At 42.3% G+C, this 17,057-nt stretch overlaps 2 protein-coding genes across 9 annotated transcripts in view; one reads left to right on the forward strand and one right to left on the reverse strand.

Moving 5' to 3' along the window:
* clcn2a (chloride channel, voltage-sensitive 2a) overlaps positions 1 to 10,762 on the reverse strand; it is a 45,745-nt gene extending 34,983 nt beyond the window's left edge. For 6 of the 7 annotated variants that reach the window (XM_044045538.1, XM_044045528.1, XM_044045497.1 and 3 more), the window contains exon 1: positions 10,437 to 10,762. The gene's annotated coding sequence lies outside the window, so the exon portion shown is untranslated. Of the gene's footprint in view, positions 1 to 6,501; positions 6,549 to 10,436 lie in introns of those variants that run through there. The other variant, XM_044045490.1, reaches the window with a different exon arrangement.
* Positions 10,763 to 13,420: 2,658 nt separating this feature from the next.
* On the forward strand, positions 13,421 to 16,696 carry thpo (thrombopoietin). 2 transcript variants are annotated; one of them, XM_044041054.1, is made up of 5 exons: positions 13,421 to 13,655; positions 13,746 to 13,870; positions 14,028 to 14,108; positions 14,254 to 14,418; positions 15,134 to 16,696. In XM_044041054.1, exons 1-5 carry the CDS (start codon positions 13,643 to 13,645, stop codon positions 15,278 to 15,280), a joined length of 531 nt encoding a protein of 176 aa, XP_043896989.1. In that variant the 5' UTR covers positions 13,421 to 13,642; the 3' UTR covers positions 15,281 to 16,696. The 2 variants fall into 2 exon arrangements, with proteins under 2 accessions (XP_043896989.1, XP_043896996.1); XM_044041061.1 differs by having other exon boundaries at positions 15,137 to 16,696.
* The last annotated feature ends 361 nt before the right edge of the window (positions 16,697 to 17,057 follow it).

Below are 17,057 nucleotides of genomic sequence, written 5' to 3' on the forward strand. Positions count from 1 at the left end.
CCACACTGTTTGTCTGTATCGGTGCCGGATCGGCCGATTCTAAACCTTTAGAAATCGGTATCGGTATTGGAGGTTAAAAAAAGATTGGTGCATTCCTAGTGCAAACAAAGCACAACAGATAAGATTAAATTTTTTTATTATTATTTTGTCATTCCCAAGGCGCTGCACGTCTGGATAAATAATACACTTTGATGGAGATAGAAAAAACACATATTTGACACTATACTGAAAAAAACAACTAAAACCTTCATCCGTACCGTTTTATTAAGATGATTTTAATCCTCACTCTTCTGTCAAGTGAATTAAGGGGATCAATCAGTGCAGTGAGAATGATGGATTCATGCAGTGAACTCTTACAGTGGTGTGATTACATGTGGAATGTGCATCGATGAGACCAGGGGAATAACCAAAGTGTGAGCATTAAATGAGAGGAGAGAAGTGACAGGATTGACTCATCCTACTGCTGCTTTTGTAACTACGTCTATGAGTCAGAAGAACACACTCACACAGTCACTCACTGACACAAAACACAGCAAATGAGAGAAAGAGGCAAATGAAAATACGGCACACACTCGTGTCAGGGACACTGAAGGATCCAGAATGGGACATCTCTTCAAAAGAGGATAGATCATGACTCCGAACCACGAGGATGAGGTTTGTGCTGCAGGTGTAAAATGAGATTTACTTGCAGTCAGGACAAGAAAATAAAACATCTCAATGTTTTATATGTATAGAAAAAAAATACACACACATGATGTGACGAAGGATCCAAATGTTATATTGTTTTATTCCCTGCAGCGAAAAGCAGCTGTATTTTAAATGTATCGATTTAAAGAACTCAAATTCATATTCTTGTGTCCATGTTACACGGCATTTATACTCCAGTTCACTGGTGCTGTTAAATCATATTGCACTATTCCACAAATATAGTGGAATAAATATAGAGGCAAGCATCGCTCAGTTCAATAAAGCACATCCTTCAAACTGAAAAGTAAATATGAATCAACACTTCTATAAAACAGTTGCAGCACAAAATTAACATCGCGCACGACTATTATATTTCAATCAATCGTACAATTTAATCAATTATACATTACACTCCACTGTCAGCACTGCCTGGAGGAAATTATTTATGAACGGCTCACGGCAAAGGAATACGCAATGGCCCATTTTTATATACAGTAGCTACAGTGTGCATAGGGTGTGTAAATATCTGATTGTTTTAATCTTCTAATATTGGTATCATTAGGGAAAAAAAACTATAATTTGGGCTGCTTGGCATTTTTTGTGTGTATTTATGACAGTTTCCTGAGATGGAAGAAACAAGACTGGGCAATTGAGTTGCCGAAATATTAGTGTCAAATATAACACTGAGATTTATACCATTATATGCCATATTTTCATGGGACGGGGCGCCCGGATGTTTTATAGTGCTCGCCCATTAATGATTATTTCAGTCAGACAATGTTGTGCCATTCAGGACGTCAAGTCCATAAAGCATTCAGTTAAAGTGTTGATTTGGACAGAGCTAAAAGAAGAGAAATAAACTTGTGTGAATGGAATGGAGGCTGCCATTGTGTTGGTGAATAACACAACACATAACACAATGGGAGCAGTTTAGGTTGTCAACAATTGCTTATCGTTGTAAATTATGAGGCACTACATCCTCTGAGGCTTTTGACAGACTGTGCGAGCGTATCACTTTTAAAATGCTGTTGTGCTGTTTAGATCAATGACTTCAGTTTGTGAAAACACCCTCCACAGTACAGTGAGCACAGTCTATTTTAAGGGACAAATGAGTTGAGATAGATTTTTTTCCCCTGTCTGTTTTTTCTGCAGTGGTCTGTTGAATGGGGTGCAGGTAACTTTGAAAGTGACAGGACCTGAAATGGACTCAAGCCAGTCTCAGCGTGGCAGAACGGACAGAACGCTGAGTGTGAGGAACTGGATCCCCCTGTAAAAACAGCACCCGTGTGTATGTGTGTGTGTGTGTGTGTGTGTGTGTGTGTGTGTGTGTGTGTGTGTGAGAGAGAGAGAGTGCAACAGTGACGGGGTGAGCAAAAACTGCTGAGATATAATATAAGCTATTGAAATTCTCTTCAAACATCTATGTTTGTGTCCCAGAGCACAGGGAAAGTTCTCATGAAACCTGCACTGAATCCCAATGAGCAGTGCGGTAACTCTGCTTCGTTTCAAAACGCAGACATCCTTAAACCTGGTGGAAGCAAACCTGCAAACAATGTGTTTGTATTCCACAACCCAACTGGCCTGTGATGCTTTTCACCAAACAATACATTGAGAAGATTTGCTCAGGACAAGATTTGTCTCAATTCTTGCATAGCACACTTCATTTTTGACTTATAAATGTAGCTAACACGTTAAGCAAAGTGTATGCACAAGGATTCATGTTGATTCATGTATCGATTTCACATGGAAATATTGCAGTAGTGCAGTTTCAAATACGGTCATGTGACACTAGATTTGAAAGAATGAGAATTGGATCTCATCAGTGGTCAGTGCAGCACGTTGCTCAGACACAAACACACTGATGTATACATATAGTATATATATAAATATATATATATCTATATATATATATAGATATATATATATATATATATATAGATATGTGTGTGTATATATATACACACACACACATTCAGAAAAAGCAGCAGCATGTGTGCTGTGGATCATTTCTGCAGTGCTGCAGTGCCCAGCAGCAAAGGTGGGGTGAGGGGAAGATGTTGGGTGGTGGCTTTTCCTCCTCAGGTGACTTAATTCCCTGCAGCAGCAGCTGAAAACTCAAGCTTCCTGCTGCTTATGTCACATGAATACATATATATATACATATATATCTATATATATATAGATATATATCTCACTAACATCTGCTCCAATGGAGACACATTTTTCTTGGATGTGTGTGTGGGTACAGTACTTGTTCTCCTACACACAAATACACATAAAGAGTGGGTGAGTGTGAACAAGTGTAAAATTCTCACACTGCTTTCCCACTGGCTTGATAGAAAGAGGTGAAAGTCCACACACAATAGCAATGTAAATGCAATCAGACAAGACCCATGGAGCAAACTTGCCCACACTCCTGAAAAGAGAAAAACTCTTACGCAAACCCTATGACACATCCAGACCTCCCACACCTCAGAGAGAAAGCTTTTGAAAGGCTCCAGATTGAGGGCGGCAGCACTGACACCAAGTCACCACACCGTCTGTCTCCGTCTCCTTTCTTTTCAGTCTCTGACCCACCTTCTCTTCGATATAACTGCTCCATCCATCCGGCCCACAAAATGCCAGGAAGGCTAATCGCCTCTGCCTGCCATCCCAGCATGCACGGCTACAGAAAGCAGATCTGAAGCCAGTGACCCGAGTAGACCACGGTTCCTTTCCAGCTGTCAATCACTGCTCTCAGCATCGCTCCACATGCAAGAGCAGCTTCTGCACCAAATCCATACACACGCCTTTGCTTATGATTGTGGTTATAAAAAGCTAAAAACAGTTAAGAAACATACAGTGGTTGATTGTATGGACACAATTGACACAAGGTGTAAGTTTGAATGGTTATTCACCTGTCCTGGGTGTCCCCTGCCTTTCACCCTACCCTGCAACCCTTACATGGAGGATAAAGCGTTAGACAATGAATTAATGAATTAGGGAGTCACAATGAGTTTAGAATTAAAGCTGCACAATATTGGACTTTTTTTTGCTGATGACCTATATGCCAATACACACTGAACTATGTCCACACAGAGAGAACATGCAAACGCCACACAAGAAAGGCCCTCCTGCAAACAACCTACAGGTGACAAGGCATATGTACCAATTTTCAGTTTGGTCTAAGGCCGGGGTTATACTCTGTATCTGCATGTCTGTCATCTGCCCCAAACTGCGCATGCTACATGTAGCACAACACGCTCAAGTCCAGTTGGTGGCATGCTCTTGTTTGGGTGAAAAAGAGACAACAAAGAAGATGGCAACCACAGAAAGTGGACTTACAAAAGAGGAATAAGCTACATAGAAGTAGTCTTGGAAAGAACTCCACTAGATAGGAACAGTGGATTGATCCCCTCGATCAGTCCACTGTTCGAGGGGATCCACTGCAGAGGTGGATCCAAGTGCAGAAGGAGAAGCAGTGCAGGGGAGGGGGTAAGGCAAGTGCTAGGAGAGAAGATGCTCTTGGAACAGCTGGGTCTTCAAGAGCTTCTTGAGTAGTCGAGGGGTAACATAAGCTTTTAGGAGAGCATTTAAGTGGATGGAAGCAGACCCATGTAGCATTCTTGTAGGCTAATATCAGTGATTTGAATTTGATCAGGGCGGCTAAGGGTAGCCAGTGGATCTCAATGAACAGATGGGTGACATGTGCCCGGCTGATTGAAAACCAGGCGTGCCGCCACGTTCTGGACCATCTGTAGCGGATGAGGAAGTCTGCTGGTACCCATACAACTCCTGGGGAGAAACTGTCACTATCAAAATAGAACCTAAGATCGAGTATGATGTGGAGACTTATTTTAGAATAAACAGAACCAAAATTGTGAATATGCAAAGCAGTTTCTGTGGGCGCAGTATGTAGCCGCATTTGTGCCAGTGACCACCATGCTGTGACGCAACAATGCTAACATCATGCCACTATTCAATGCTTGACAATTCCATTTGGATAATGAGTTGAAAGATGTTTTTGTGAAACCCTTTCTTCAAAAAATGTCAAGACGTCTGTTTGATACAGCAGCTGAAAAATGCAGCCTATCATTATTACAATGATATACAATATCATTAAATAATTGTATTCTCTAGGGTGGATTTTCCAGACAGAAGGAAATATAATTATGGCCGTTTGCAATGTAATTATATCAATTATTTGGTTGTTAGCTCATTTATGACAATATATTTAATAGGTTTATGACACACTCACTGATGATAAAACTCAAGCACCAACAGCAGCCATAAATTAATGAATTCTTTTTTATTCCTTTTCGCCCATCAGACACTTTACAGTCTATGAGCAGCTGATTCTGTAAAAGGATTTTCTTTCCAGATATGTTGAAATACTTCAGAGGAATTGCTTTTTTCCCCCCTCTGTGAACAAAGAGATGACATTTCTGTGTTGCCTATTCCTAGGGACATTATCAGATAGATCTCTGCTTCTCCTCTATATCAACTCTGTGTCATCTGCTCAGTCCTGCAGTGTCTGCGTCCCCACTGCCAAAATCCCAGCAAATGAATGACTGACAATCCTCTAAATCTTGCTGATGGCAAAGACACTGAAACACACACAGGATCCTTCAGTCAACAGCGGCGTCTAATTTTAGAGCTGTAACACCTGTGTGCCTTCATTTACCTCATTTAAAAAAAAAAAAGAAAGACAGAAAAAGAATCCTGGCTGATATCTGCTGGATCTCTACACGTCATTCACTTTTCCCACAAGGACAAGATAACACAGCATTTCACCTGTGGGGAGCTATCGGATTAACTGTGCTGTCACTGTTAACTGTTTGTGCAGGAGTTTAAAAAAACACACACGTGCCCATTCACACATCTATTTTGGTTAATGGACTGGTATGCAGAGAGTGAATGAAGAAGCCATTGATCCGAGCGCTGAGGTCAGAGGAGAGGGAGGGAGGCAGATAGCAAGTTCCAATCGTCAGAGGCTCACACTGCCATTTTACATTACTATTGATCTTTGCACTGAGACACACAGCACGGCATTGATCTTCACGCACACCAACTGGAAGCAGCAAAACATGGGCTAAAGACAAAATACCTGCATGCACAAACACAAAATGGAAAGCGAGAAGGAGCGCAGTTACAGACACAGAAATCAGGCTGCAAGGACACTTTAATCCACGGACTGCCTATCTCCCGCCCTGTCCCCTTATCTGAATATAGATATCCATGTGTGAAGTGCCCCCCAGAGTATCACTGTCAGTTCTGCAATGACACAAGAGGCAGAAACTAGTGCATGAGGCAATTAATGTTCAGAAACACTGCACTCTTATTCTGGCCACTCTGTCGTAAACAGGCTGAGCACAGGAGGAAAAGACAGAGGTATACAAAAGAGGAACAAGATCTACAACAAAAAAATACAGGAGATAAGGAAGACAGGACGTGAGCGAAATACATAGAGGGGAGAGAGAATTTTACCATCTCTTAGTCATGGCTCTGTTGGCCATTTGATCAGAGAGAGTCCGGCATGCAGTTTAAAGCTAAACAAATGAATCCAGCAGTCTGAAAGCTTGTAACACCTGTGGATCAAGGTGAATGAATGGAGTGCATGGAGGGACACACGGCAGAAACCAGAGGGAGAGCAGACCAAAGGAAACATCAAAACAGAAGAAAATGTGCACATATATTGTTTATAATGTTAAACCTCCGGCTGTCTCTCCTCAAACAGGACCCAGTTGCAGCAGCTGTGTCCTCTGGCCACACGTGCATCCATATGACAGAGCCGACATGAATGAACGTCTTTCTATGACCTAACATGAAACTCACCAAAGTTTGCTGATACTCAAGCGTCCTGTTTTCGCCCTTATCCTTTGCCATTGCTGCAATATTCTCATTAGGACACCCAATCCAGGACTATGCAAGTCACCCCTAATTATTCCAAGGATGATGACTGCTGCTGCCGCCTGCCATCACATGGGCAGTGTGTGGCAGTGACACATTTCTTGTCATAAAGCCCCTCTTGCTTGATGTAGAGTCCCCTGTGAGTGAGTGTGTGTGTGTGTGTACCAGATGAAAGTGTGTATCGCCGGCTGACTCGTTGCAGCAGCGCTGGTGTGGTTTCACTGCAGAACACCGCCTCCCTCCCTCCCTCCCTCTCTACCTCCCTCTCCCTCTTTGCCTCACCGTCTCTCTCTGGACTCGAGGGACTTGGTTTCTGTGCAGGTATAATGAAGGACTGTTGGACTGTGTCGGTGTGGAGGGGCATAGTAGCTTTTTCTAATTCTTTAAATGGCGCGATAACATTATCTGTGGTCAGATAAAGTACTTTGTGAGCTGTGATAACAGCCTTTGAACTGTGGAGGGCAGCCTTGCACATTTTATCGTACAGCCTGCTGGAAATTATTATCAGAAGAAGAAAGGTCAACCACCGCAGGGAGCAACCAAAATGCAATGATTGGTTTATTTTTTTTTCAATTATTCTTGCAGGACGACGCCACTGTCCTTGGCTTCAGATATGAGTCATTGTTGGATTGATTAGGAGCGATGAGTAATCCTCAAGCACCAGGCTTTTGTTGGGCGTTGATTTATGGCCACATCAGTGTCATGAAGAAATCCTCACAAAAACAGCAACAGAATACAATTTTACAGCAGTGTTCTTTTGCTGCTATTAGTTCGACCCTTCACACACAGTATGCTGCATGTTGACAGTGGCTATTTTACTGGTATATGGTAATGGTACATGGTATAACTTGATTTCAGTCAATCTGTCTGTGACATCCATTTCCCCTGTTTAGTCACCTTCCACTGTCCAGATGTGCAACACCTATATGCATATGACAATTAATAATTGTCATGGTTGAAGGAAAACATTAAAAGGTGTTTAATTAATCCAATGAGTATGTGTGGATGAAAAACGTTGCCAGGACTATCAGACACATTGAGGAAAATTGTGAAACCTTGTTTCTGTACAGGGGAATTGCATGAGGGGGTCCCTGGAATATCTTTTATGGGGTTGACCTGTTGGTGATCCTTGGCTGAAATTGAGCAGCACTGTGATGAACTGGAAACTGTCCAGGGTTTACCCTGCCTCTCAGCCAGTGGCAGCTGGGATTGGTGACAGCTCCCCTTACGATGCTCAAAGGATAGATGAAATGGATGGATGGGCTATCAAAAAACTGAACATGAGAAGAATAGGGAAGCAGAAGCGGCAGAAGCTGAGGTGTGAATGTGAACCTTTGACTCAATATACTTACACAATACGTATGTGTTCAGCCCTAATGATAATGATGATGTTGAAAACCTTATTACCTTCTCAATTTCCCTTTTCTCTGTCTGTCTCTTTAACATGTTCTCCTTCCTTTCAGTTGTAAGGGACAGCATCAGCCTTTTCTCAAAGAAAGTTGTTTTGTTTTTTAAAAAGGAGAAATGTGGTGCCTCTCAGTGGTGCCCCCCCGTCGTATAGACATGATGTTTAGCTAAATGTTTTGATAGGGATGAACATGAATCATCAGGTGTCTCAATCAGAACACCAAAATGAGGGACTTGGGTGCTAATCTATGAAAAGTAGCCCTTATGTTTTCCAGGCGGTTCATAAATCTCCACAGTCTTAGAAAGTGCTTATTGTGTTTACCTTCATTGTATGACTCATGTTGACTGTGGGAGTGCAGCAATTAACTGATCATAATTGAATTCCGAAATGAGCAGTTAGAGTATTTTTCAGCTTCTTAAATGTGAATACTTATTTGTATTTATTCAGTTGTGGATAGAATACAGCTTCTTTGCTCCATATAACAAATAAATCATTCAATCTAATTCATTTTGGTTGGTGGACAAAACACGAGACCATCATTTAGAGGATTCTTTTTCAACATTTTAACTGAGTAGCCTGAGTTGACTTGTCATGTTTGCATTGTGTGTTTGTATACGGCACAAAATGCTCACACATGAAGGTTTGTTTACACTCTCACATCATTTCCCTTCCGCAGATGCTCGTCTCTCTGGATTTCACTCAACGCTCTTTCCAGATGCTAAACACCGGTGGTCAAATCTCTTGCACGAAAGATGTGGAGCCAACTGGACTCACGCCTGATACATGACAACTGTTCCAAGGATGCACTGCTGCTTTGCCAGGAGCCAAAACGTCCATCAAGTTTGCCAATTTGCCTCCATTCATTCATTTTCCACTGCTTATTCTTTGAGGGGTGGCTGGGGGAAGCTGCAGCTAAATCCTAGCAGACACTGCAGGGTCAGGGGTAGAGGACAGTCTGGACAGGTCAGCATGCTATCCCAGAGCCAAGATTTATATTTTCAGACGTTCAGGACTTTCAGTGCATTGTACCAAAACAGCAGGTCAGCTGATTCATTCAAGCTTTAAACTGGCGGTATCACATTGCGTTATTTATCTAGTCTCAGGCCAATGTGCATTTGAATATCAAAGCAGCTATTTCACAGGTTAAAAGAATTCCTCTGGGAGTGAAAGTGACAGATAAAACGGACCTGTAAAAGACTACCTGACTGTTCTAGTTCAAAGTGCTGGACCACAGTCACTAGCAGGGCTCCTGGGACCACAGTGGGATTTAACCCAAAAAAAAGCCACTCTCATAAACTCACACTTTAAATTACAAAGGTATTGCGTTTTTCAGCAGCTTTGTTCTCTGGATCAGTTACTGGAGCCTCAAGTGAGCCTTATTGTGATACATCACCACTGCACAGACTTGTTATTAATTCAGTTAATTAGTGGTTAATTCATTCTTATGTCATGTTTGTCCTCTTCATTTCTGTGTGCTTTGTGTTCTGGAAAAACCCAATCAGTGGGTTGCAGAGCCATCAAAGGAGTCAAGTGAGGACCAGAGAGAAGCGATGCCAGAGCAGAGGGTTCTGATTGACGACACAGAAAACCCAGAGCAAGACACTTGCACGTCATAAGTCATTCACTTCAAGGTTCATGTGAACCTTGGGAAGTAATTCTTGTCCTCACATCATCCCTATTGTGTTTTCCAGATGTTAAACACTATTGTACATGCACACTTGACTGTAGTGGCACCACCTTCCTAATATCTGCCTCAAACAGACAGAGGTGCCATGGCCCCGGCAGCAAAGAAACTGGGTGCTCTGCAGCCCCAAGCACCAGCACACTGACCCACATCTCTCCATCTCTGCCGGATTCACAAACACCATCCACCTCTGCATGGAGGCCAGCATTAAAGATGAAAAACAACATGTCTCCAGTCCTCGCTCAGAGTAACATGTGGTCTACATGTGACAAGTAAAATTGGTAATAAATATTTACCAAATCCTAATATAAATGGTTAATGGAGAGCATTATTGTGTTGTGATACGAATGTGTTAAATGATGTCTTGTAGATTCGTCAATCAAATTGTGGGGAAAGTTATTTCTTTTAATTAGCCCAAGTAAACGTTCAACAACACCAACAAACGGCCTATATCTTATGACATTAGTACTGCAATATCTTGAGTCATTTCTATACAGTATCAGCACATAACCACCTGTGTCCCTTTACATTTGCAAGGCCAGCTTCCAGCTTCTAAATTGCCAATCCTGGCTGCAGCTGGGGAAAACAAAAGAAGAAAAAGAAAAACCACACCACAAAACCAGCAAGTACACCACAACCCAATCAACCTTCAATGTCCAATTTGCCCTTGAGCATGCTATGGACAGTGTCGCAGAGATGCGCGTGGGTTTCACACTTTGGCGAGAGAAAATAAACAGTTATGCATCTTGTCAGGACATATATACTCACGGTTTGCACTGGGGCTGCTTCCCTGCACTCTTGTTTCTTCTCTCCTCCCCGGGCTACAGATTCAAAACCGTCAGCTGTGTCCCGTGTGTCCCGTCATTGCGCCTTGGTGAAATGATGCCTGCAGTAAAAGGGCACACAGCTACAGGTTGCCTCGTAAACTTGATGATGATGTGACCAGGCTGACGAGGATGACTGAGTCACACTTCACTCTACCGTGAGTGAAATCTCAGTAGACGCCAGTGACTGGCCTGTTGCTGCTGCGCAATCCATGTAGCACCTCGCCAAAGTTGTCCGCGCGGCGCGTAATTACCGGTTTTTGCCCCCAGATCGGCGCGCAGCGAAGCAGGCAGCTGCCGGCTGGCTTTTGAGCCCGGGAGCGACAACAGCCCGAGCGCAGCTGCATATGGGTCTGTGCGTCAAAGAAACTCTAAGATAAGATGCTTCTGCCTCCTCGTCGGCGCCAGTTGAAGTGGGAGGGAAACAGCGGGGAACCGGGTGTCGTGTCCGTGATGCAATGCGGGTATACCGTCAGTTCCATGGGCCGCAGTTTTCTCCTTGAGTGCAGAATCCTTGCGCTCCTGTCATGATCTGCGGAGCCGCGGCGCACATTCGTCTTAATAAGCGGTGGTCGGGACTGTGTGCAGAGGGGAAGGTGGAGGAGTGGAGGCTGAAAAACAGAACATGTGTTTAGTATTCATGCTCTGTCTGCAGCGCTCTCCCTCTCTCTCCTTCTAAATTGTGACAACACATACTTAACGGTCTAATATTAGGCGCCATGTGTCTTAATACTGGCACACACAAACAAACAGGAGAGGACAGAGACTCCGTCAGTGTCGCGGCTGGAGTGATGTGGATGAGCACATGTGTGTCCGAAATGAGGATGAATGGTGCATTCCTCTTATCCGTGTTTCTGACAGCCATTACAGCTTATTTCTGAATTGGAGCGTCACCGCGTCCTCCAGCTGCGCCCCTCTGACATGACACCCCTGTGTGTGTATGGGTGAGGACATCACTCACTTGTTCTTCTGGGTGATAAATACAGCAATTAGGCTATTAAACGAACTTATGATGGTGTGCCACGTTGGCACGTGTCCTGTCCTGGTTACAAAGTGCAGCTTGGTCTAAATTAAAGTTTAAATGTTGCTGTTGGAGTTAAATACAACACAATTCCGAACATATTTGTGTGTCTAAAAATGATTAAATCAGGGCTCCCGAGCTTTAAGGGCACCCACTTTATTAGGTAGACATGACTGCTGTTGTCCATTTGCCTCAAAGTCCCATGCATGCTACAAATGCATTTTTATCTCAAACCAGTGTGGCCATTCTGTCAGTCTGACCTCTGGTATCACTTTTTTAGCCCAGAGAACTGCAACTCACTGGATATTTTCTCTCTTTGACGACCATCCTCTGTAAACCCTAAGGATGGCTGTGTCTGCAAACCCCACTGCTGTAATGAATGATTTCACAGTATTTGGAAACTTTATTATAAAACTGTAAATTATTGATTGAAATGAGTGTAGTTAACGTTTCCTCTTGTTATGGCCTCCAAACAATTAAATACATCAATCAGTGGCTCAAATTGGAGACCTCAACATAAAAAAAGGAAACTAGAAAATGGGACGTTTAACAGGTTTTATTAACCAACCTTTCCCACAAGAAAATGAACATTCTTTAAGAAAACCATAACTGAAGTATAATATACATACTTTACCAAATAAAGAAGTCAGCAAACCAAAAGAGACCTGTAAATGCTGGCCGAACTCAGCAAGATGGAGGGACGGCCTGGTCCCTGCCTGACAAAACCAAATTATGAACTAAAACTGAACTTGCTGGCTTATATAGCAGACTGGTAATTGGGCTGTAGTGATTCTGGATCTGCTGCAGGTGTGTCAGCCTGATGAGGAAGGAAGGACATGGAGGTTAAGGCACAGCACAGTGATAGAATGAATGAGTGAGTGAGCGAGTGATGTCATGATGAACCCTGAGGATGATTGTGTGTGAAAATCCCAGTAGTTCAGTAGTTTCTGAAATACTCAGACCAGCCCATTTGGCACCAACAACCATGCCACACTGAGAGTCACGTAAATCACCTTTCTACCCCTTTCTGATGCTCGGATGCAGGTCTTGTCGATGAGGTCTACATGTGAGTTGCTGATTAGATATTGAGTGAGTATTGAGTTGAACGTTTGCAGCTAATAAAGTGGCCAGTGAGTGTGTTGTACTTCCTAGAGCATATCGACACACATGACCTGCGTGGTCATACATTTTGGGCTGCAAGCAGTTGTCTGCATTGAGGTCTGTGTCTGCTTTTTCGGTCTATAATCAGCAATATGTACTGGAGACTGCAATGAACCAATGGCAGGAAACAAGGCCCCTTTTTTTCCTGCTTTATCATTTCTTGTGATGGACTGGCGACCTGTCCAGGGTGTACCCCACCTTTCGCCCTATGTCAGCTGGCATTGGCACCAGCGCCCCTCCCACAACCAGCTTTATAAAGTGGTAGAAGATGAATGAATCATTTCTTAGGATTCTTTTTCCTCTGTGGCAAAGTATGAAGCAGGAAAGGCTAGAAGCAGAAAAGAGAAGAAAAAAAACGAGGAAGTGTTAGTTCAATAAAGGGTCCCCAGGTCCCTCTAAGTGTCACACATACAGTACATGCATCAATTCATCCAGATTAGTCACCACACATGCTACAGACCTTAAACACACCCACACTATTTGGTAGATTATATGAACAAAAACAGCCAGCTTCCTCCACTGGTGAGAGCAAACCTTGACAATAAAAGTAAACAGCGTCCAGCAGTAGTGACTGGATTTCGTGTCAGCTGTGCAAATTGAGTCTTTCACAATAATAAATCATTAACCTTTTAGTCAGTAACCACGCTGTCCCTGCTTTGCTCTGAAAGCCACCACTGGTCAAACAAGCAGCAAGAAATAATCCTTCTAATATCAATGAAATACCATTTTCAGGCAACACCATTTTGTTATGCTGTGCACCAGGGAAGTTGGAGCGCATCCTGCTCTGGGGCCAGATAACACTCGCACTTCCCACTTCTGAATGAGAAGGTGGGAAATCAAGTAGTGAGAAGACAAAAAGGACACACAGCTCCTCTTTATAAGATACCACAGTGGACACGGAGCTTTTTCCACCCAACAGATCTCTTAATGGACCAAATGTGGACTCACCGGGAGAGGCAAAGCAGGGCATGGCTTTAAGCGGTAAGTAGTGAGCTTCAGTTAATCTAGGTTTTACTCGTGGAATACAGATAAGCTGAAGGAGCTTCATTGTGTGTTTATGTGTTTGCCCAGGTCTCCTGCTTCTCTGTATGGTAGCCTCTAAGGTGTGGGATGCTGAGACCAAGCCAATAGACTTTGTGTGTAACAAAACAGCCAGGAGGGTTTTGAATATTGTGGCAGAAATGGAAAAAGCACTGGTAAGTGAAAAACCTTCCCACCACCTCTCTGTCGGTCTGTCTGGCTCTCGCCTGCGTTTATCTGTTCTCACCTGTAGTCTCCCATCACTCTGTCTCTCTGTTGTCCACTGGTTTGTCCAACCCCTGTAACCTCTTGTCCATGTCTCCTCCTTGGCAGAGTGACTGTGCTGACATCATGACCACACCGGTTCAGCTGCCCTGCACAGAACTTCACGTAGCATCGTGGGAAAACAAATCAGTACGTTAACGCATGTATGAAATCCACCGTTTTCTGCCACAGTGGCGATATGACTTATTATTTCCAACTCTTGTGCTGAATAAATTCCTCTAAAATCAGATGCTGTTGCCTTTTCTTGTCTTTCCCTGTGCGTGTGTTACTGTAGTACCAGGAGAGGAGAGGAGATATAGTTGCATCCTTGGGGCTTCTTCTTGAAGGTGTGAAGGTTATGGAGACGCTGAGTCAGCCAGAATGTGGTGCTCCACTACTGCAGAGACTGGAGAACAACATCAACAACCACCTGTTTATTCTCACACACCTTCAGCTGAGTGTGAGTAGCTGACGCTGTGCACTTAAGCGTGATTTGTGGTGATTTGCAGGTCAAAGGCAGGTGTCAACGTTAAAATAACAGTGATATTGGTTAAATATTAGTATTTAAATGTGTATATTTCACTGTCAAGAGGTTCTCAGGTACACCACTGTTCAAAGAGCATTTCACATATACGACAAATATTTCGTATTTAAATATTTGGACCCACACATTGCCTAATAGAAGCTTGGTCAGTGTCAGACATTCTCACTCAACAACGTCACAGCAGAAACAGAAACATTTCTTTTAGATTGCACACAATGACTGAAAACGTGTTGATTGGCTTCTCTCGAACTGGTTTATGTTTGATTTAGAGACATTATCAGTTTTCTCTGGTGAGGAAATGTGCTGGTTTCTCATAAACCTGTGGCCCACTGTTGATAGGATGGTATTACGGTATGTTGTGTGTCCCCAAGACTTCCTTCCTCAGGACAGGAAGACGATAGCAGTGCATAGTTTCCTAGTGACACGCTTGTTCTCGAATGTTGCACGGGATGAAGATGGCTGTGTTTAGTGCTTTTCTTCTCAACATCCCCAAATTATAATAGATCATTTTCCTTTCAAGAACCAGTTTTTATTTGTTTTCCCCCCCACATAGTGTCATGTGTTTGGTTTGATGTCCACCCACATCATTTGTTTTTAATAAGTGTCCTTTTGTGTTTTCTCTTTGGACCAGCAGGAGCCAGTGGTGGATCCAACATTGTCTTGTGTTCCTCTGTGGTCACAGAGTCTAAGCACAGTTCTTCAGAGATACAAACAACTGCTCTCAGGCAAACTGGAGATGTTCTTCGTTAACCTGGAAAACAGATGCTTTAACAAGTGACACTGGGTCCGTTCACAAATGGGGGAATAAATTCAACACTACTGCAGCCACAAAAAAAAATACTAGCGCAAAACAGCAGAACTGATGTGGAGTTTCTACTCTGCTGCTCTCAAACTCAACTCTTTGACATATGGTGATATTTAGATTCACACTCTTTTCTGAGATTTCTGCAGTGGAACTACTTCTGGATCGAGGAAGATAAACACATCAGGGAGAAATTTGACAGCGCTTCTGAGAAGCTAAGGATTCTTTGATTTTGGTTTTAGGTCAAGAAAAGTATTACCTGCAATCTACCAATTTCCAAATGATTGCTTCATGTTTGAGAGTGACTCCAGCTTTATCACATGGCCAGAACAGAGTTTATAATTTATGTTTTTGGATTTGTTTATCCCTGGAATAGTGGTACAAAGGTACAGGCAGTTACAAAGGTAGACAGACATGGCACTTAAGATAAAATAAATATAAATGCTACTTAGGAAGGACACTTGGACAAGAAATGGAGAAGAAAATATTGCTATACCCTGATGAGGTTGTTAATGTATTGAGCAGCTTGTTTTTTTGTTTTTTTTGCACTTGTCGATCTATGACTGGTAATATTTTTACTTCTAAAGTTATGAGATGCTCTAAACATATGTTTTTTTTCATAGTTTGTGAATATCTGTTTGTAAATGCAAAGGTTTTGAATCTAAGGACAGTTGTTGTATTTGTATATTTCATGTCCATTATATACATGTGTAGTCATTCAGTTGGCTGGCATATTAAAACAAACAAACAAACAAAAAAAAACAATCTACAAAACTACTATGCCAGCAAGATACTAAGGCCTATTTTCATGTGTTGGTAAACTTACTCAGCAACTGCTTGTTAATGCAAATATCTATCTATTCTAATCTAATAATATCAAATATGTAATGACAATCGCATGGCAGCTCGATGTATTGAGGAATGTAGACATGGTCAGAGGGACCTGCTGAATTCCAAAGAAAGATGATTTAGAAGACTTTGAATGTAGCATGGTTTCGGTCTCTCAGATCTGAGTATTTCAGAAATTTCTGATCAACTGGGATTTTTCATGCACACACAACATCTAGGTTTTACAGAGAACAGGCTGAAAAAAGAGGAAATATCAAGTGAACGGCAGTTCTTTGAGCAGGAAATGCTTTGGGCAGACTGGTTCCACAGCAGCAGAAGATACTTCAGGCTGGTGAGTGTAAACCACTGTCATGACATGAAGACAGTCATCTGAAATGCAGTGTGAATAGTTTGCATTTTGAAATAGCTGCAAAACGTTGAAATGGTCATTGCAGACGAGGGGAGGGGCGTTCGAAAATTGTGCATTTTGGTCATCGTTGATTTGGTTGCATTTTTACCATCTAAAGTGTGGGAATCACACAAAAATAAACAAATAGAAAGGTTTTCAGGTTTTTTCAGTTTTGTAATTAAAGTTCCAATAACTGTTTCACAGTTATTATTAAAATTGCTATTAGTAACCTCACAAAATCATGTAACTCCAATTAAATTGTGAGTAAAGTCAACAATGTAAACAAAGCTTTTGGCAATGTGTCCCATATTTGTCTTCAATAAAATGAACTTAATAAAATAATACATAATTTATTTTCTATGCATTTACATTTAAATACAAAAATATATATGCATTTATATTTTTATATTGTGAAACTAACTGTAGTCAAGGTGAAAAACTAAGTGATTACGGGAGCCAATCACAGGACGCCACGTCATTGTCCCAGCTCATTAACGATCACCTGGTGCAGTAGGT

The sequence above is a fragment of the Solea senegalensis genome, linkage group LG1 (assembly GCF_019176455.1).
Source record: "Solea senegalensis isolate Sse05_10M linkage group LG1, IFAPA_SoseM_1, whole genome shotgun sequence".
Taxonomy (NCBI): domain Eukaryota; kingdom Metazoa; phylum Chordata; class Actinopteri; order Pleuronectiformes; family Soleidae; genus Solea; species Solea senegalensis.